Below are 20,250 nucleotides of genomic sequence, written 5' to 3'. Positions count from 1 at the left end.
AGCCACCTGCCAAGTCTCTGCCTCTCCCACGGCGCCCACCTGTCCCCTCCACACAGCCATGCACCACTGTCCCTTCTTCCACCCGGACACCACTGCCTCCAGGCCCCCAGGCAGGGCAGATCCTTAGTTCTTGCTTTATAGTCAAGACACAAATCTAGCTAATGAAATCCGAGGGCACCTGGGCTGGGTGGAGAGTCTTAAGACTCGCGTAGCCCCTCAACCAGCCGATGCTCAAACCTGCACATGATGCCCAGGTCTGTGTCTGCAGGGGCTGCAGGTACTCCCACCCCCAGGTGCCAAGGCAGCATGCTGAGCACTCTAGGCTAGAAAGAAGAACCCGAGGACACCCCGGGCCCACGGGTGTGGTAGTACCTGCCTGTAATCCCAGCTACTCATAGGGCTGCTGTAGAAGGATTGTGGAGAGCCAGCCAGGCAAATATGTATAAGATTCTATTTTTTTTTAATTAAGCAAAAAGGGCTAGGGGTGTGGCTCAACGTGTAGAGCACCTGCCTAGCAAAAGAGAGGCTCTGAGCTCAAACCCTAGTGATATCAAAAATGGGGGTTTTTAAAGTGTAAATTGGGGCAGCTGCACATAAAATGAACCCCGACCCACCTCCGCTTACCCTCACCCCAGGCCCACCCTTCCACCCCAAACCCCTCCACCAAAGCCCAAAGCAGACCCTCCCAACAGCTAGGCCCTCCTGGGCCATACCCAACCTCACTGCAGGAATAAAGCTACAGCTTTTCAAAAGGGGGTCACCCAAGTCAGAGCACCCCAGGGTACCCCACCCAGAGGAGCAGTCCCTCCCAGCAGGTGGAAAGCCTAGGTTCTCAGGAGCCAGACTAGACAGCCACTGAGGCCATGGGCCCGATTTCTTTGCAAGAAGGAAGCAAGCAGAAGCTCCAAGGGCCCAGAGGCCCTGGGTCAGGGAACTGGAATCGAAAATGATTGTTAGCTGCTCTCAAAAGGGCGCTGCTGGTGCCTGTTTACAAACCACGGCCCGCGCTCAGCGCCTCGGAAGGGTGAATAATTAAACAGAAAGCCAGTTATATTTATTCATGTTCTGCCATGACCCAATGGCTTCTCCCTTTGCATATGTGAATGGTGGCCCTGCTGGGGTTGGAGGTGAAGGAGGGGTAACAGAATGTGGGGGCTCCCTACCTAGCTTCTCAGCCGCTCCTCTTCATCCAGGACTCCTAGTCACAAGAATACCACAGCTCAGAAATGATCACTCAGGAGACCAAGGGAGTGACGCTGTTCTACACCGCTGATCAAAAGCGTGAGGTGGAAGCCCAGGGCTGGCGGCTCACGCCTGTAATCCTGGCTACTCAGCCAGCCCAGACAGGAACGTCTGAGAACCTCTCATCTCCAATTAGCCACCAAAAAGCTAAAAGTGGAGTTGTGGCTCAAGTGGTAGAGCGCCAACCTTGAGAGAAAGTTTAGGAACAGCACCCAGGCCATGAGTTCAAGCTGTAGTACCAACACAAACAAAAAGGATGGAAGGAAGTTAAAGAAAAGAGGGAGGGAGGAAGGAAGGAAGGAAGGAAGAAAAGGAAGGAAGGAAAAAGGGAAGTCAGGGAGGGAGGAAAGGAAGGAAAGAAAGAAGAAAGAGGGAAGAAAGAAAGAAGGGAGTGAGGGATGGAAGGATGGAGGGAGGGGGAGAGAGAAGGATAGAGAGAGGAAGAAGAGAGAAAAGAAAGGAAGAGAAGGAAATAAAAGGGAAGGGGGGCTGGGGATGTGGCTCGGTGGTAGAGTGCTTACCTAGCATGCATGAAGTCCTGGGTTTGAGTCCTCAGTACCACATACACACAGAAAAAGCTGGAAGTGGTGCTGTGGCTCAAGTGGTAGAGTGCTAACCTTGAGCAAAAGAAGTTCAGGGACAGTGTCCAGGCCCTGAGTTCAAGCCCCAGGACAGGCAAAAAAAAAAAAAAACGGGGAGAGGAATGAAGAAAGGGAAGAAGAGAAAGAGGAAGGGAGAGAGCAAAAAGAGAGCTCAGGTCTTTATTTACACGCAGCGAACAAAGATGTTTGTTTACACCAGAGAGCACAACTTCATAACCAAGCTGTAATAAAGCTTGAAGTAACACCGAGCAAATAAGTCAACTGCAAACGGAAATTACCCACAGACCTGCAGGTAATTAACTAATAAGTTTATTTTCATCTCCAAAACGAGGCGAGCAAGAGGGACTCTGACAGCAGCAGGAAAATGGAAACAGCTTGTACTTGAGGAAATGGGAAGTTGGACGTGCGTACCAGCGCCTTCATGTGGCTGTGGAGCAAGTCAGGCTGGTTGTATCCTGGTACTCAAAGCATGTTGTCAAGATAGCATGCCCTGGCCAGGCGCTGATGGCTCACGCCTGTCATCCTAGCTACTCAGGAGGCTGAGATCTGAGGATCGCGGTTCAAAGCCAGCCCAGGCAAGAGAGTCCATGAGACTCTTTTGTTGTTGTTGTTGTTGTTGAATGTGGAGCCTGAACTCTAGGCCTGGGCCCTATCCCATAGCTCTTCAGCTCAAGGCTAGCGCTCTACCACTTGAGCCACAGCACCACTTCTAGCTTTTTCTGCCTACATGGTGCTGAGGAATTGAACCCAGGGCCTCATGCATGCAAGGCAAGCACTCTACCACTGAGCCACCTTCCCAGCTCCCCCATAAGACTCTTCATCTCCAGTTAACCAGCAAAAAGCCAGAAGAAAAAACCTAAGACACAGCACCCTAGATCCTGAGTTCAAATCCTATAAATGGTAGATGCATGTGTGTGCACATGTGTGCGCATGCACACACGTACTCTCATATGCACGCACGCACGCACGCACGCACGCACACACACACACACACACACACACACACACACCAGCAAACAACTGCTACTTCAAGCACTGTTCCCCAGGGAGAGCCCAGACCAGCTCTGCTTTCAATCCCAATGGAAGTCACAAGGTCCTGGGCTGGGGCCTGTCCCTTGTTTTGGTCAGGAGACACTGGACAAGCTCACTCTTAGCCCCTTGCACACCCCTCACAGATCAACAGAGTTTGCACTTAAACATCTCATCTCCTGGGTGACTCTCAGGTCATGGGAAAGGTCCGCTTTGGCAGAAGAGCGTGTGAGGAGTCTGTAGACGCACAGACCTGTGTTTGAACCCCTGACGTGGGTCTCCCCACACCTTCTCCCCCTGAGTCTTGGTTTGTTCTTCAAGACTCTGTCAAAAAGAAAAAAATCTTGACACACAAGCAGGGTGTTTGAGCTTTTGACGGAGTCTTTATACCAAAGAGCATCATTTGAAAAATAGCAGATAGCTAGGTAGAAATGTGTTCCATTAGCACATCTCTGCCACAAGAAAACTCAATACCAGCTCGACAAGAGTTGGAGAAATTTAATTACTCTGGCTACGAAGCCATCTGAGTCTCTTCTCAGAGCGGGTGCCGATGGGCGTACGAGCGCCCCGTCAGGCTCAAGTTCGGAGTAAGAAATAGTGCCTGCAAGGAAAGGGAGGAGGGAGAGCCCAGCTCTCCAGCAGCCAATGTTGTATGGCCTTCTGCCTGGTGCCCCCTCCTGCCCACCCCCCCCGGCCCCCTCGTGGCCGCCCATCTCTCCAGCCTTCAAGTGTGCAGGTAGAAAGCCAGGAGCCTAGGCTGGGAATGTGGCTTAGTGGTAGAGTACTTGCCTAGCACACATGAAGGCTCTTGGCCTAGCTACCCAGCCCAGGCCTGATGAATCGAATACTGCACCTACCCACACTGATCCAACACTGGAGCTACATCTGGCCAGGCCAGGTTCCCAGTGCTGTTTTCCAGGGTACTCAGGAGAGATTTGGATCCCACATCCTTGGATCCCACATCCTCATCAGCTATCCCCCCCACTCCTCCTACCCCTGTGGGAGCTAAGACCACCCTCTTTCTTCCCGAAGCCAGTCAAGCATTTCTGAGAGCTTTCATTACTTAAGCCTGACGAGGTCCTGGACAGATTTCCCAGGACAGTCTTGCCATGTCTTCTCTCTAGTTTCTGTCTGAGTATTGTCTGATGTTAAAACTTAAGGGTAGCCCAGTGCCCCACGCTTGTAATCCTAGCTGTTCAGGAGGCTGAGATCTGAGGATGGCAGTTCAAAGCCAACCTGGGAGAAGAAAGTCCATGAGACTCTTATCTCCAAAAACCCGCTCAGACAAAGCCGGACGTGGGGTTGTGGCTCCAACAGTAGAGTGCTAGCCTGGAACAAATGAAGCTCAGGGACAGCGCCCAGGCCCAGAATTCCAGCCCCAGGTCCAGCACTAACTTAATTAATGAATTGAGGACGGCCCGCCCAAGGCTACTCAGCCCCTGATGCCATTTCATTTATGGCCCTCCCTGGAGGTCAACTCTCAGAGGCCAGTTAGCCTCCCCCTTGCCACTTAGCAAGGGAGCCAGGCCTGCTGGGAAAGCCTTTGTTGAACTGTAACTAATGGAATGAGGGCACGAAGCAAGGGTTCAGTAGCTCATAAATCTCTTCTGAATTTTAAAAGGGGCTGGGGAATATTGACACGGATTAAATCCAATAAAACATTCATTTAATTAAACTTTAAATGATCCAAATATTTGCTGTTTGGTTAATATTTGTGTAGCTGACAGGAGCAGAATTACGATGGCTCTGTCAGTAAGGCACGCATCCTAATGTCAGCTTGAGTTTTCCTTGCACAAAGTTGTACGTCTCCATACATACAAATGATGGGGGAATTCAACCAAGAAGGGTGCCCCGTGCTGCTGCGCCAGCCACCCTGGCTCAAGGGACACGCAGGCTTCCAGCTGTCGCCTGAAAGCTTATAGGTTGCTTGGTTTGTCGGGTTTATTTTTTGCTCCATGTTTTAGGTTCTTTCCGACTTCCTTCTAAAGTTGCTTCACAGATGGGTGCTGGTGGCTCACGCCTGTAATCCTAGCCACTCAGGAGGCTGAGATCTGAGGACCAAGGTTCAAAGCTAGCCCAGGCAGGAAAGTCCATGAGACTTTTATCTCTTGACCAGCCAAAAGCCACAAGCGGAGGTGTGGCTCAAGTGGTAGAACACCAGCCTTGAGCAAAAGGAAAAGCCAAGTGAGAACAAAGAAGCACTGATCCCAAGCCCCATTACTGACATCAAACAAATAGAATAGAGCTGCTTCGTGTATATGACTTTGAGAAGAGGTCTGATATTTCACACTGAGGCTGTGATCTACGCGAGGGCCCCGTGTCTGCAGTGCCGGAAAAACCCCATCCGCCACCCTCGCGCATCTCCCATCCCCTACCTACACCACTCACCTCCAGCCAGCCCAGGTTCTCAGGCTTCACCCACCCACGAGAGTCTGGAGCTCCCCAGACAAGGGGCAAGACTCTGAGTGGCCATTCTCTGGACAAGGATGCAGGTGGCTAGAGAACCAGCCCTGAGAAACAGAGCTCGGGTCCAGCAAACCCTCCCTGCCCCTTCCAAGGCAAGCTGACAGTGTCTTTCAGTGGGTAGGGAAGGGTGGCTGAACAGGGGTTTGAATTCAGACTCTTGCTCACCCGGCAGGACCTCTCCTTTTACTTTTTTTTACTCTGCTTGTTTTTGAGATAGGGTCTCTTTTTCCCTCCAGGCTGGCCTTCACCTCAATCTTTCTATTTATATTTCCTGCCACAGCTGAAATAACAGGATTATAGCACCAGAAGAAAAAAATTGGGCCTGATTTGCTATTGAGATGGGGCCGGGGGTGTCTCATAACTATTGCCTGGGCCGGCCTTGCATCACGACCCTCCTGATCTCAGCCTCCTGAATAGCTAAGACGGCAGGCAGATTCCACAGCAGGCTCGGTCTTGACACTTGGAACAGTCCACATAAAGAGTGGTCTGCGTAAGAAAATCACTCCTCCACGCATTGATCTTCCACCCCGCCCCCACCCCACCCCCCTCTGCCTTTCAGGCTGACTTCTGAGTGAGCATAGAAGCAGGTGGCCACACTCTGCTGCCCCCCACTGGGACCTCCAGGCCACAGAACCACCAAGCGCTTGGAGCGCTGTTGGTCTGAGCTCCACACCTGGAGTCAGCATGATAGCTTCTTACCCCAACTGGATTTCCTCCTTCAGAGCCATGAGCACCCCCTAGAGGTCTAAGGCTGTGTCATCCAGAGCCCTGAGCTAACATCTAACAGAAACCCTCCAGTACAGCGACACAGAGGCAGCCTCTGGCCACAGTGGGAGGGGCGGGCTGCGGGGGAGGGCGCAGTATCCTTCGGCATTTCGTGGTTCCCCATCCCGCACATGTATTGTCTTATTCTCACAACCCCCTGGGGGACAAGGCGTCTTCCATCCTTCCCTTTCTGCTTCCAGAGGGCAGTGGTCATCTGAGGAGGAAGATGACCTCTGTCCACTAGAGGGCACTAAGGGGTCAGCGTGAGTGAATTCACCATCTCCCTCCCTGCCTCTGGATCTCCAAAGCTTCAGGGTGGCCACAGAGAGTCAGTGCCCTGAGCAATAAGCCTCCCGGCTCACTCACTGGGAAAGGGGCAGCAATCAGTGCGCGATTTAAGAGAGAACTTGAAACGGATCCCTTGAATGCTTGTGAAATGCCGTGCCCCTTGCGTTGGCGTCCATCACTTGACGGTGCCCATCCCTCCATTCCTTTCCCTGTCCCGGTGCCGGCTCCTTTACCAGGAGTCACATTCGTTTCTCTCCCCTGGGTGTGATCACCCCTCCCCGCACTGGCCTCTTGGCTCTTTCTATTTCCACTTTCTCCATTGTTCATCCATCCATCCCACAGGCGCTGATGGGGGAACCTCAGGTAGATCTTGCTCCTTTCCATGGGTCCAGTGTGTGGTGGATGAGAAGGGGCATTGTTGCTTTGAACTTGACCTCAAAAGCATCTGCTTTGCCAGGTGGCTCACACCTGTCATCCTAGCTACTCAGGAGGCTGAGATCTGAGGATCATGGTTCAAAGCCAGCCCGGGCAGGAAAGTCTGTGAGACTCTTATCACCAGTGAACCACCAGAAAACCAGAAGTGGTGCTGTGGCTCAAGTGGTAGAGCGCTTGCCTTGAGCTGAAGAGCCAAGGGACAGCGCCCAGGACCAGATCAAGCCCCACCACCTACAAAAAAAAACAAAATTTAAAAAGCATCTGCTTTCAAGTCCCCATCTGCTTCACCTGCTGCTCTTCTGCCTCTGCCTCCCTCTCCCCCCCTCCCCCCCACCACTGGTCCAGATGTTCCACCTGGAGCATCCATCCCAGCTGTGAGCTTTGTCCCAAAGGGTTTGGAGGACACACCGGACAGGACCACCCCCCTCCCAGGGCAACCCTGCATCCCAGAATAGGCTTGGGGCCCCCCCAAAACCAGCCTGTCACCTCAGCCCCTGCCACCTGTGCCTGCTGCCCCAAGTTGCTTCAGTGGGCAGATTTGGGGGGCATGAGCAAAAGTGACCCAGACCATCAGTGTGGGCTGTAACCACCCCTCTCCCCCCCACATACACACACAACCCTAATCTCGTTTTGCATTTGAGCAGCCAGGGCTTGATGACTGAGAACTGTGGAAGGCCTGTGATGGCAGAGTGATATTTTAGACCCTCCTCATTTGCCTAAAGAATGGCTCCGGTGTGCATGCCAGGAATCAAGTGTATAATGACAGGGATTCTTAATTTGGCCAGCCTGCAGCAGCCCTTCAAAAAAAAAAAAAAATCCGCAAAGGCCACAGTGTGTGGTAACAAAACAGAACCACCCCCCCCCCAACCCTCCACCCCCGCCCAATCTGAGTTCAGGGAATCTTCAGACAGAAACAAAACCTTCAAAGGTCAGCCAGTTCATTCCCCAGACTTCAGACAGTGCAACCTTTAAGTAGCCCCAGCCGGACGAGACTCCTGTCGGCTCACCAGCAGACCTTGACCGAACTTAGCAGGGCTCCAACTTCATTAGGCTAGCGGGGGCCGGGGGGTCGGGGGGGGGATAGCTGTGAGCGGTGTACCTCACAGAGGGCTCCCTGGTGTCTCTGCATGCTGGCCCTCTGGTCCTTCCAGCCAGTATTCACACCCAAGACTTTAGCTGATTCCCCTCCATGTTAGCTGTGTGCCTGGCCTGGCTCGGGCTCACATCAGAGCCTTTTGGACATGAGATATAAGTGATGGCCCATCCCCCACCCCCCCCCAAAAAGTACCCATCTGTGTGTGTGTGTGTGTGTGTAGATGGCACATTATAAACAATTTCAGGCCAGGAACTGGTGGCTCACGCCTGTCATCCTAGCTACTCAGGAGGCTGAGATCTGAGGATCCCAGTTCAAAGCCAGCCCAGGAGGAAAGTCCATAAGACTCTTACCTCCAGTAAACCACCAGCAAACATGAGCTGTGGCTGTTAAGTCTCAGCCCGGGGCCTGCACCTGACTGGCCACTCCTTTCCTTCTTGCAGAGGTGGTCCAGCTCAGCCTGGCCCCAGAGGACAGGGTCCGCGTGACCACAGTGACTGTGGGGCTGAGCACCGTGCTCACCTGCACTATCCACGGAGACCTGAGGCCCCCAATCATCTGGAAGCGCAACGGACTCACCTTGAACTTCCTGGAACTGGAAGACATCAATGTAAGTCGCCTGGCCCTTCCTCTGTGGGGGACGCCGTGTGACCGCGCAGTGTATCCCCTCCCACCCCTGACATGCTTTCCGGGCCCGTGTAGAAGAAAGGACCGAGGGCCGGGTTGCTGGTGGCTCACGCCCGTCATCCTAGCTACACAGGAGGCTGAGAGCTGAGGATCACGGTTCAAAGCCAGCCCAGGCAGGAAAGTCCATGAGACTTATTTCCAATTAATCATCAGCAAACCGGAAGTGGCGCCGTGGCTCAAATGGTAGAGTGCTAACCTGGAGCTAAAGAGCTCAGGGACAGCGCCCAGGCCCAGAGTTCAAGCCCTATGACTGGCGAAAAGAAAAGAAAGGACTGGGTGGCAGCCATCAGCCTGGGAGCCTTGCTGGCAGGGCAGGTGACCCCTAACTTGGGGGGGGGGCATTAGCAAAGGCCTGGAGAGTGTGCTGTGGGGAGAAATGACTCACACTGTCAGAGTCAAATCGGGGAGAACAGCTGGCTTAGGGAAACATGGTGGGGAGGGCTTTAGGCCCTACATCTGGGTGGGAGGTGGGCAAACTGAACAGCAGATGGGGACGGGGGGGGTAGGGGGGTCCCCGGGGTGGAGAAGGACAGCCCCATGAGAGCAGAGGTGAACTTTGGCAGGAGAGGAGATGGAGGGAAAACAGCAGGAAAACCTACAGAAGAGCCAATGAGCTCACACAGCCTGATAGGGCCAGCAGGGGGTGATTTTCTGCCATGAGGTACAGCTGGGTTGAGGGGGGTCCCCAGCCTCACCCATATCAGCTTTTTGATGGCAAGTCATTCTTCAACCTGTTGACCCTGCATGAATTCATCTCTATGAAAAACAACATCGCTTCTATTGGCCTTAATGAAGAGATCTAATCAGTCCCATGTATTTATTGGTCCCGCTTTGGCACAGGGTTTAACATGGCAGCCCAGTTGATGGGAGAAGACAGTGACATCACCCATGTAGTGAGTCTTAGGCTAAAAACCAAAACAGGAACCTGATTTTCAGGCAGACAGGGGGGAGGGGGGGCTGCCCTGTCTCCATGACAATACACCTGGTACACAGTGGCTTGCTTGCATCCAGGGAGGACCTCAGGATGAGTGGGTCATTCTTGAACATCTGTAAGGAGAATGCAGTGGTGGGAGGGGGAGGGGAAATGGATGGACTGGGGCAGGAGGAACTGACTGTGTGGCTTCATGAATAGGACAGCTCCCTAAAGGAGATAAATTTGAGTTCCTTGGAGAGACCGCCATTGCAGCCCCCAAACCTGCCCCACACCCAAGTCAGCCCCCACAGGCGGCAGTGAGCCCCCCATCACTAGGGCCATTCAGGCGTAGGCAAACAGTAGAGACAGCATTGGTTCCCGCCAGGCTCAAACGGCTACACCATGACCTTGACGATCCTTTCAGTGCCAAGAGTGTTTCACGGGAAGAGAGGTCCATGGTTTCATTAGCATCTTCATGAGCCCTCAGAGACTCACTAGGCCCCTTCGGCTGCACCCTGGGACATCACTGGGAATCAGATAGCAAGAGGGTGGTTCTGGAGGGTCCCACACTGGGCAGAGCTGTTCAGGCTGGGCTCTGAACTCTCCCCTCTCAGAGTATGGACAGCTAGTATCCTAGTCTGTGCCTCTCTGAATGTTGGTATAGCACAGCCCTGGTGGGCATTTGATAAACAGATGCTGAACAATCAGAGTCTTTCATCTTGTAAGCTTGGGATGCCCAGAGCTTAGAGGCCTTAGCAAGAAATCAGTGTCCTATTTGTAATGGAGCCGGGGAGGGTGAGGAGGGAAGGGGGTGTCAGCTTTTGAAAGCATTTGTCCTGCAGTGCTGGACTCGGTACTAGGACAGGGACATCTATTTCTGAGTACCCATGTGCATTATTTGGCACTCTATTTTTAATCACATCCAAAATAAAGGCAGAGGCAAAACTCCTCTTAATGTACTTGCCCATCAGTTAATTAAATTACTTGGAGTGGTTTTATTCCCCCTCCCTCAAACATGCCTCCAGCACCAGCTCAATTGCATTTCCGCTCTGCACAATAAGGTTAGCAATTTGGATAATTGTGGGTGCAACCAGAGATGAATGGCCCCTCATTACCTTCCAGGAAACACTCACTGCTTGTGGATGAGTTGTAGCCTGCAAACAGGCTTGGCTAATGCTTCTCAGAAACCCCCAGGTGAGGGGTGGCACCCCTCCACACACACACAACCAAGGTCCTTGCATGCTGCCAGGCATCAGTGACTCCCACCTGTAATCCTAGCTAGTCAGGAGGCTGAGATCTAAGGATTGAGGTTCAAAGCCAGCCCAAGCAGGAAAATAACCATACGACTCTTCTATCTCTAATTAGCCACCACAAAGCAGGAAGTGGAGCTGTGGCTCAAGTGGTGGATACCAACCTTGAGCAAAAGAAAAAGCTAAGGGACAGCACCCAAGCCCTCAGTTCAAGCCCTAGTACTGGCACGCGCGCGTGTACACACACACACACACACACACACACACACACACACACACAAAATACACGCCTCTTCCTGCCCCAGGGAGGTGCAGCATAGCCTGCTAATGAAGGGCAGACTCTGGGGCCAAAGGGGCCTGAGTTCAAGTGTAGCGCTCAGCCACTAACTAATTGGGTAACTTTGGAAAGGGCCCTTGACATCCCTAAACTTCAGTTTCCTTATCTGTGAAATGAGAATAGATGACAGTTATTGCCTTTTAGCATTATAGTGAGGATTAAGATGATACCCATAAAGTCCTTAGTACATAATATTCTATAAAGGGCAATTATTGTCACTTTTATTAATCTCTGTCATCATCATCATCATCATCATCATTATCAATACAATAGTTGTTTCTGCTGTACATTCTAACACCTCCTAGCCTAAGTCCCCAGCAGGCAGCAGCCTGGTCCTAGAGACAGCCAGGAGCAAATTTTTTTTTTTTTTAAGAAAGAATTGGTCAGGGGAAAAACAGCTCAGCAAAAGAGAGCAACCCTGGTGGGGCAAAGATTTTGGGGTTCATGAGATTCCCAGAGTCCCTCAGCCTTGTGGCATCATAGCATCATCTCACCTGTCATTCGTCAAGCAAAAAATACAATTACCTCAGGGCTGGGAAGGTGGCTCAGTGGTAGAGCGCTTGCCTTGCATGCCTGAGGCCCTGGGTTCCATTCCTCAGCACCACATAAGCAAAAAGAAAAAAGCCGGAAGTGGTGCTGTGGCTCAAGTGGTAGAGCGCTAGCCTTGAGCTGAAGAGCTGAGGGACAGCGCCCAGGCCCAGAGTTCAGGCTCCACGACTGACCAAAAAAAAAAAAAAAGAAAAGAAACACAATCACCAGCTTTGTAATTAGCTCCTGGTACCCAAATCTACCTACACGCCAGGCAATCAGACCAGCTTTCGAAACCCAAAGCAGGAGATTAAGAAAGCACAAAGAGGTGTAGGTCTCTTTTCTTTGTCAGATGTCTGAGACATCTTGATTGCCAACAAAATATTAATCACTTTTTCACTGCTCTCTTAATGAGACGCATTCATGGGCAACAAAATATTAATTTGTCTTGTCTGATCTGTTAAGAATTCTGTTAATGAATTCAGTCACAGAGCTATTACAGAATGCCATCCTAATGACACATGTAATTAAACTTTTCTGACTTGCAAACATCAAAGATGCCTTAAGCCTCAGAATAATATTTGATCAGAAAGCAAATGTACCCTTCCAGCCCTGCGGCAAGAAAGGAGCTGCTCACATCCCGTCAGACGCACTCATGATTCACCTGGTCTTATGCCTGCCTGGCCAGATGGTAAAACACAGGGAATCCGCCTAGGATTAGTTCACTAAGTCCCAGGGACCCGTATTCAGGCACAAACCCAAGGACTCTATCCTCCCCTCCATGCTTCAACCATGTCCATGGCCCTTCACTTCAAGAGTCTTCCTCAGCCCATCACCTGTAGCTCACGCCTGTAATCCCAGCTTGTTCAGGAGGCTAAGACCAGAAGGTCACAAGTTCAAAGCCAGCCTGAGCAGGAGTGTTCATGAGACTCCCCTCTCTAATTAGCCGCCACAAGCTGAGAATGGAGCTGTGGCTCAAGTGGTAGAGCATTAGCCTTGAGTAAAAAAGCTAAGGGACAGTACCCAGGTCCTGAGTTCAAACCCCAGTACTGGGCAAAAAAAAAAAAAAAAAAAAAATTTCGTGGCCAAGATCTTCTTAATTGTAGTCTTCATTTAAAAAAAAGACTCATTATATTTCAAATAACTTGAAAGAGCTGCTGTATTTTTTGTTGTGGTTTTATTTTGGGGTGTCCCCCCCACTAAAGCTCACTATTTGGGATTTCAAAAGTCAGCAGGCAGGATACAGTGATTAAAAAAAAAAAAAAAACAGAAACACAAAACCTATAGAAGAAAGTATCTTTGGTTTCTGTTTGAAGGGTGTGTTAGTTAACAGGTTCGCTTCCCGCCCCACCCCCATACCTAAAACACAGAAAACAGGAAATAAGGAATTCTAATGAAGCATAGGCTACCTTCAAGTGCTTCTTTAGAAGTGAATTGTGTTTTAAAAAGAAGAAAAAAGACCAAAAGAAAATGATTTAGGAGCTCATGAGTCATGTAATTTTTATTGTCTTTATATGAACCAGTCATGAATCCACTGGAAAAAAATAGAGAAAAAAAAAAAAAAGATGAGAGGTGTTTGATTAGTGGCGAGTGGCAACATGACCGACTGTGGGTCTCTGGTCCCGCATTCGAATCACCTCATTAAACGCCTGGGTACATTTTATTTTAAAATCTTAGAAAACAGCATAACTTGAAACACTTAAAGACCATGGCCAATTCTCTCTCGTTGGCATTGAAGACCCCAGAGACATCTAAACATACAGGTCTTTGGAGCCTTTTGTTGGTGGTGCTTATGGGGCTTGAACTTGGGGCCTGGGCACTGTCCCTGAACCCTTTTTCCTCAAGGCCAGCGCTCCACCACTTTGAGCCATAGTGCCACTTCCAGTTTTCTGGTGGCTAACTGGAGATAAACCCCAGCTAGCTTTGAACCACCATCCTCGGATCTCAGCCTTCGGAGTAGCTAGGATTACAGGCATGAGCCACCAGCACTAGTCTCTTTGGCGCTTTGCATGATGAATTCATACACTTGAGAACCGGGAGCCCAGGTCCACGCTATGCCAGACCATGGGACTCGGGCACGGACTCTGCCTCCAAGTCTCTCCTCTGACCTTGGCTGTTTGGGTGGCTTCCTCAAGGTCACAGTACTGGTCTCAGGGCCTGACTTGTATCTAATGTCCATTTCCAGGTAGAGATCCCTCCAGAAAGGGCTAGAATTTAGTGATGGGGGGGGTGCTCTCCTTACACTCTCTTCCCCCAAAGAGCCTAGGGGTGCCCCCTAAAAAAGGCTCTGAATAAATCTTACTGAACCTAAACTTGAAACCACCCGGCAGGCCCGGTGCTGAATGCTGAGCCGCTAATACTCAGCACAGATGGCTCATGTTCCTATTATTTATTACTGACTCACACACAGGGCGCTCTGACAGCCTCCCCCACCTCCTCTCTGCTTCACGATTGCCTAATGCTCAATACTAAACTATTGCTTACATCCCATTTAATTGCTTCCCTTAATAAGGGCAAATACTTAGAAAATAGCCTTTAAAAAAAAAAGAAATCTTTAAATAATGTCTCTTTCCCTAAAATGGATGCACACACCGAGAGAAAGAATGGTCTAATCTGGCATCTGTTTATTTCTGGGAGGAACCTTGATTTTGTTAATACATTTCTATGCATCAGAGCAAAAAGCAAAAAAAAAAAAAAAAAAAAGCTATCCATAAAAAGACAATTACAGAGACGCAATCAAGCATTGATAGCAGTATTCAGACACATCGCGAAGAACATTCGGAAGAGGACGGATTACAGGTTTCGTTTTATGTAGCTCCTTATAAATCAATTTTTAAAAGCAATCCCCCAACATCCAATGAGGTAAATTTGATTGCTGTAGCCAGTATTCATATTCAGAAAACAGTGTGCACTTTGTTCTATAATTATACGATGCCTATTGTTTTAGCTTAGAGACAGTTCTTTTATTTATGACCGAAGCAGGTTCTCCCCCTCCCCCGAGCTGAGGCCACCGTCTGGCAAGGCGTTCAGTGCTGTGGTAGTCACCAGTGGAGGCGGAGGCTGCCACCCCTGAGCTGAGCCTACTCCTCAGTTCATCCCAGGTGCCATGGCCTGAAGGGTCCCGAGGAGAATTAAGTCCCCCGAGAGCTCAGGACACAAAAGAGTCAGGGTGTGAAAATGGGGACAAGACTGAAGACCAGTCCCCTGCTTTTCCCACCAGCTGCCTAGCCTTGATACCATGGGACTGGGCAGTGTTTGCGGGGGAAGGAAAGGGAAGAGGACGTGAGCGCACCCCAGTTGTCAAACCAATTCGGCTGGGCACTGGTGGCCCCTGCCTACCTGCTCAGGAGGCTTAGATGGGAGGATCGTGGTTCGAAGCCAGCGCAGGCAGGAATGTCCGTGAGATTCATCTCTAAGTAACCAGCGAAAAGAAAAAGCTGGAAATAAGAGTTGTAGCTCAAGTGGTAGAGCACTAGCCTACCAGAGAGAGAGAGAGAGAGAGAGAGAGAGAGAGAGAGCCCAACTCTCTACCTGATGTCCAATCAGTATTTATTGAAGGCCCACTGTGTGCCTGCACTTTGCTAGATCCTTCAGACACAGCAATGGTCACAGAGCCCAGGAGCACCCATTTCTCCCCCAAAGCTAGCCTAGTCAGGGCCACTAAGGCCCATGGGTGAACCCACAGCAGTGAGCGGCAGACCAACTCAGCCAGGCATGCGGGTGGCTCACGTCTATAATCGTAGCTAGGAGAAAGGACTCAGAGGAGAGCAGAGATTGGAGCACCCCTGGAGGAGATGGAGACAGGCAGATGACAGCCTTCAGACAGAGTGGGAGACAGCAAGTAGAAAGTTCCAGAGAAGGGAGCATGTGTCGGCCCACTAGAGCAACAGCAAGCAGAAGAGGGCCCTGAAGAGACTGAGCCTGACCTGCAGCCTCTTGACCTGAGCAGGAGCAGGTGTGAGTGAGGAAGTGCGGGAGCAGACGTGGGAGCAGGTGTGGGGGAGGAGACACGCGGTGGGGTCAGGAAGTGTGCGATGTGGAAAAGATCCATTTTGGGTATGCTACATTGAGAAGAGATTTCAGAGGAGCAGAAGTGGGGGGCGGGCGGTGTCTGTGGTCCCCATTGATGAGAAGAAGGTGTCTGAGCTAGGATGGCCACAGAGGAGATGGCCAGAGAAATCTGATTCGGATGATGCACCCCATGAGGCCAAGCTTCTGCTTTGCTTCATGGTTTGGGAGTTTCAGGGGATCAAATAAAGCGATGGGCAGCCATCTACGGGGATCCGTTCTAAGACCCCAGTAGACACTAAAATCTGCGTATGTTCAACTCCTATGTATAAAACAGAGTCACCTTGGCCAGCGCATTCTCCTGTACACCAGGATCATCTCTATGGGGCTTCTACCTCCTAACACACTGAGAATACAGCTGTTGTTACATTGTACTCTTTTTTATCTTTTTTATTTTTCGGTCAGTGGTGGGGCTTGAACTCTGGGCCTGCGCGCTGTCCCTCAGCTCTTCAGCTCAAGGCGAGCGCTCTATCACTTAAGCCACGGCGCCACTTCCGGATTTCTGGTGGTTTATTGGAGATAAGAGTCTCATGGACTTTCCTGCCCCGACTGGCTTGGAAACCATGATCCTCAGATCTCAGCCTCCTGAGTAGCTAGGATGACAGGCGTGAGCCACCAGCGGCCGGCTGACATTGTACTCTTTAGGGAACATGGACTGGAGAAAAACAAGTCTGCCCACCATCTTTTTCTGAATAATTTTCACTGGTCGAATCCACACATGTGGAGCCCACATGCATGAAGGCCCAACTCTGTGCGGAGTTAGGGGCACACGGTGCCTTCCTGGAGACTGGATGGCACGAAGTAGGCATCACCCTCAGGGTGATCTGTGGAAATTCAGACCTCACCTAGGGACCCTCTCAGCTTCGAAAATGCCGCACACATGATCAGCAGCCTCATCAAAGTGGTCACAAGAGCCCAGGGCTGGAGTCGAGGGCCTTTGCAGGAAGAGAGGCTGGAGGTGTGAGGCTCAGGAAGGCTGTAGGGGAAATGGCATTCATCTGGCACCTGTCCCCTGCCAGCAGCTCTGCCCTGGCTCTGACCACATGAGGCCTGGAAGAGTTCCAAGCCCCCCGTGTTTCTCCCAAGAAGAGGCTGCACCCAGCTGGCTGGCCTCCTCTTAGGCTATCTACCATCACCAGGTGCCGGTACTCACACCTGTAATCCTGGCTACTCAGGAGGCTGAGATCAGAGGATCACAGTTCAAAGCCAGCCCAGGCAGGAACATCCAGGACACTCTTAGAGCCTTGAGCAGAAAAGCTCAGGGACAGTACCTAGGTCCTGAGTTCAAGTCCAAGTGCGCACACACACACACACACACACATACACACACACACACACACACACACACACACACACACACACACACACACGTGTTATTCCACCACTGAAACTCCAGGCAAAACATCTTTTCCTCAAGACTTAGATTTTGGCCCAGGAGACAGCGGAGACGAGAAGGAAGCCGTCCCCACAAGCAACCCGGGCAGGACCCCTTTACGGCTCTGTGATGACACAGGACAAATTGGCTATCGGCTGTGTTATGTTTATGGCGGAGGCTTTCCCAGAATGGGAAGAATGGGGCTCTGTGAAGCAGAGCGATGTTCCACAGCCAGCACCGATACGCTGCTCCGCCGGGAACACAGTGGGACGTTAGTTTTTTTCTGCTGCTGAAGGCAGGCTGCGTCTAGGCTCAGCCTTCCTGCCCCTGCCCTCCTCCAGGCTTCTCTCCAGCCCCCTCCATGGGGGCGTCCAAAAAGCATCTTTAAAGGGACTCAGAGCTGGGCACCCGTGGCTCACGCCTATAATCCTCGCTACTCAGGAGGTTGGGATCTGAGGATCATGGTTCAAAGCCAGCCCAGGCAGGAAAGTCTGTGAGCCTCTTATCTCCAGAAAAACCAGAAGTGGCGCTGTGGCTCAAGTGGTAGAGCACTAGCCTTGAGCTGAAGAGCTGAGGGACAGCGCCCAGGCCCAGAGTTCAAGACCCACGACCGACTAAAAAAAAGGGGGGAGCCAGCTGCTAGGCTCCCCCATCTCTCCTCATAGGCCAGCAACACACAGCCCCTCTCTCACCCAAGAACCAGTGCCTTGTCTCTCCCCACTAGCTCTGAGCGGCACAACCTCAGAGATGTTGGGTAGCTAACGCCAAACCTGAGGAGGGATTCCCCCCATGGTTTACCAGGCAGTTCCAGTCCCAGCATGCCTAGAGGAAACTAGCCTTGTGTATAGTTCTGCAAGCAAGAACACAGCTGATCTGGGAAATGTTTCCTACCCAGGCTCAACAGGGGGCGCTAACACAGCCCCAGCCCCCTGCCCGCGCTTGCCCTGTGCACTGGCCCAGTGATATTTCATCCCTTGAGGCTACAGAGACCACACACAGCTCGCAAACTCCAAGGCCCACAGACCAAAAGATTTCACCTCTGGCCCCTTAAGAAAGTTTGCGAGACTCCTGAACCAAATGAAGCCCTCCCTCTGCAATCCAGTTTATACCTGCAGAGAGGACGGTGCTGGCCAGTGGCACGTGAACACCATTGGTGAAAGCTGGAGGAGCTGCCAGCGCTGGTGGCTCACGCCTGTGGCCCTAGCTACTCAGGAGGCTGGGATCTGAGGATCACAGTTTGAAGCCAGCCTGGGCACAAAAGACCATGAGACTCTTTTCTCCATTGAACCACTTCAAATCCAGAAATGGCTCAAAAGCCGTGGAACTGGGTGGCAGAGGTGCGTTAGCCCCATGCCAAGGAAGAGACACCCGGACAGTCAGGTATAAATGGATGTACAAGGTCTACACTGGCAGAATCCGCACCCCAGAAGGCGGGTCGGTGTTCCTCTGCCCACAGCTCTTCCAACCACGGCGACAGGCAGAAAGGGTTTCTCCCCCTCCCTCCCCCACCCCTCCTTCTCCCCCTCCCTCTCCTCTTCCCCTCCACTTGTTCCTTCCCCTCCCCCTCCCTCCCTTCCCTCCCTCCCATAGAATTTCTGTTCTCCTAGCAAACTAGCCTAGAGTCTAGAGACCGATCTCACTTGTCATCTGTGCCCACCCAGGACTTTGGAGAAGATGACTCCCTGTACATCACCAAAGTGACCACCGTCCACATGGGCAATTACACCTGCCACGCCGCGGGCCACGAGCAACTGTTCCAGACCCACGTCCTGCAGGTGAATGGTTAGTAAATGGCTCCGTGCATGTTGTCCCCTCAATCCCCCCCCAAAAAAATACACTGGGTGAAACAATGCCCCCTCCCCCTCCCCCCTCCATATTGTGTTGTGTTAAAGAACTGTCTGTCTATCCCCTATCTAACTGTCTAACTCTCTAACTAACCGGCCCATCTAGTGCAAGGAATAAAATGGGAATGGTGGGGAAAAAGAGCTAGGCCTGGCCGCCCCCCTCCACTACCCCCCACCTCAGATGAAGTGAGCCCAAAGTTGGGGGATGGGACAGCTGAGGTCCCAGCAGCCAAAGCTTGGGGCCCACAGGTGACAGGAAGTGGGGCGCTGCCCCGGGTCAGCTCAGGGTCTCTGGATCCAGCCAGCGTAGACTCTGTCTGCAATCTGCTACCTTTCCATACAGCGGGCCGCCATTTCATCTGTGCAACTGGAAGGAATTACATCCGCCACACGGGGCTCGTTCCTGCCTCCTAACAGCCCCGTCTCAGGCTGGGCAGGTCTGGACCGTTTCTCTGTGCTGTCAGCACTCCTGGAGGCCGGGGGGAGGGGGAGAATGAACCCCACTCCCTCTGGATCCCCCTCCCAGAAGCCTGTGTTTTCCAAGCATGTATTTGGCCCATCCCTGTGCTAAACGCTGCATAGGAACCCTCTGGGAAGGGATGTTCTAGCCTATTCTATGGGTGGGTTTCTTTCTCTTATTCTTTTTTTTTTTTCTTTTTGTTGCTTGTGGGTCTTGAACTCTGGGTCTGGGCGCTGTCCCTCGGCTCTTCAGCTCAAAGCAAGCGCTCTACCACTTGAGCCACAGCGACACTTCTGGTTTTCTGGTGGTTAATTGGAAATAAGAAGCACATGGACTTTCCTGCCCAGGCTGGCTTTGAACCGTGATCCTCAGATCTCAGCCTAAAACTACAGGCGTGAGCCGCTAGTGCCGGGCGTATGAGTGGGTTTCTAAGGAAAGTCACTTGTCTGGGCCTCACACTACTGGTTGTTGTAGAACCAATGCCCACACTATCAGCCATCAACCTGGCCGCCCCAGATTCTACCAGTTGTGACCAACACTGACCTATAGATTCTCCATGACAACAGGTTGGGCGCCACTTGCTTCTGTTAACCCTGCAGGATGTTTTCAGGATTTTTATCTTTGTGCATGCCCACGCTGTATCTTTTTCATTATTTCCATTGAGACCTAATTGTAACCTTTGGGGTTTCGTGGTTGTGCTTGCTGGCCTGATGGATTGCGTGTGAACTAACGGGGAATTCCTCGTCGTTACCCCTGCTGAGAGCCAGCCTGCGCTGGCCTTCGGGGGCTAGCGAGCGTACAGCTCTCTTTATCTCTTTGGCGTCAGTAACTGAGGCCTGAACTCGGGGGCTCCCACTCAAGACAGATG

The 20,250-nt window shown here is 51.6% G+C and overlaps 1 protein-coding gene across 1 annotated transcript in view; it reads left to right on the top strand.

Moving 5' to 3' along the window:
* The window catches only part of Fstl4 (follistatin like 4), a 313,915-nt gene that overhangs the window by 271,037 nt on the left and 22,628 nt on the right, over positions 1-20,250 (top strand). The window contains exons 7-8 of the mRNA XM_069994009.1: positions 8,364-8,530; positions 18,740-18,860. Coding sequence (XP_069850110.1) covers positions 8,364-8,530; positions 18,740-18,860 — 288 coding nt within the window. The remainder of the gene's footprint in view (positions 1-8,363; positions 8,531-18,739; positions 18,861-20,250) is intronic.

Source organism: Dipodomys merriami, unplaced genomic scaffold (genome assembly GCF_024711535.1).
Source record: "Dipodomys merriami isolate MVZ:Mamm:240054 unplaced genomic scaffold, mDipMer1.0.p SCAF_44, whole genome shotgun sequence".
Lineage (NCBI taxonomy): Eukaryota > Metazoa > Chordata > Mammalia > Rodentia > Heteromyidae > Dipodomys > Dipodomys merriami.
Note: the sequence above shows the minus strand (reverse complement) of the source record. Positions and strands in the feature narration are given on the sequence as shown.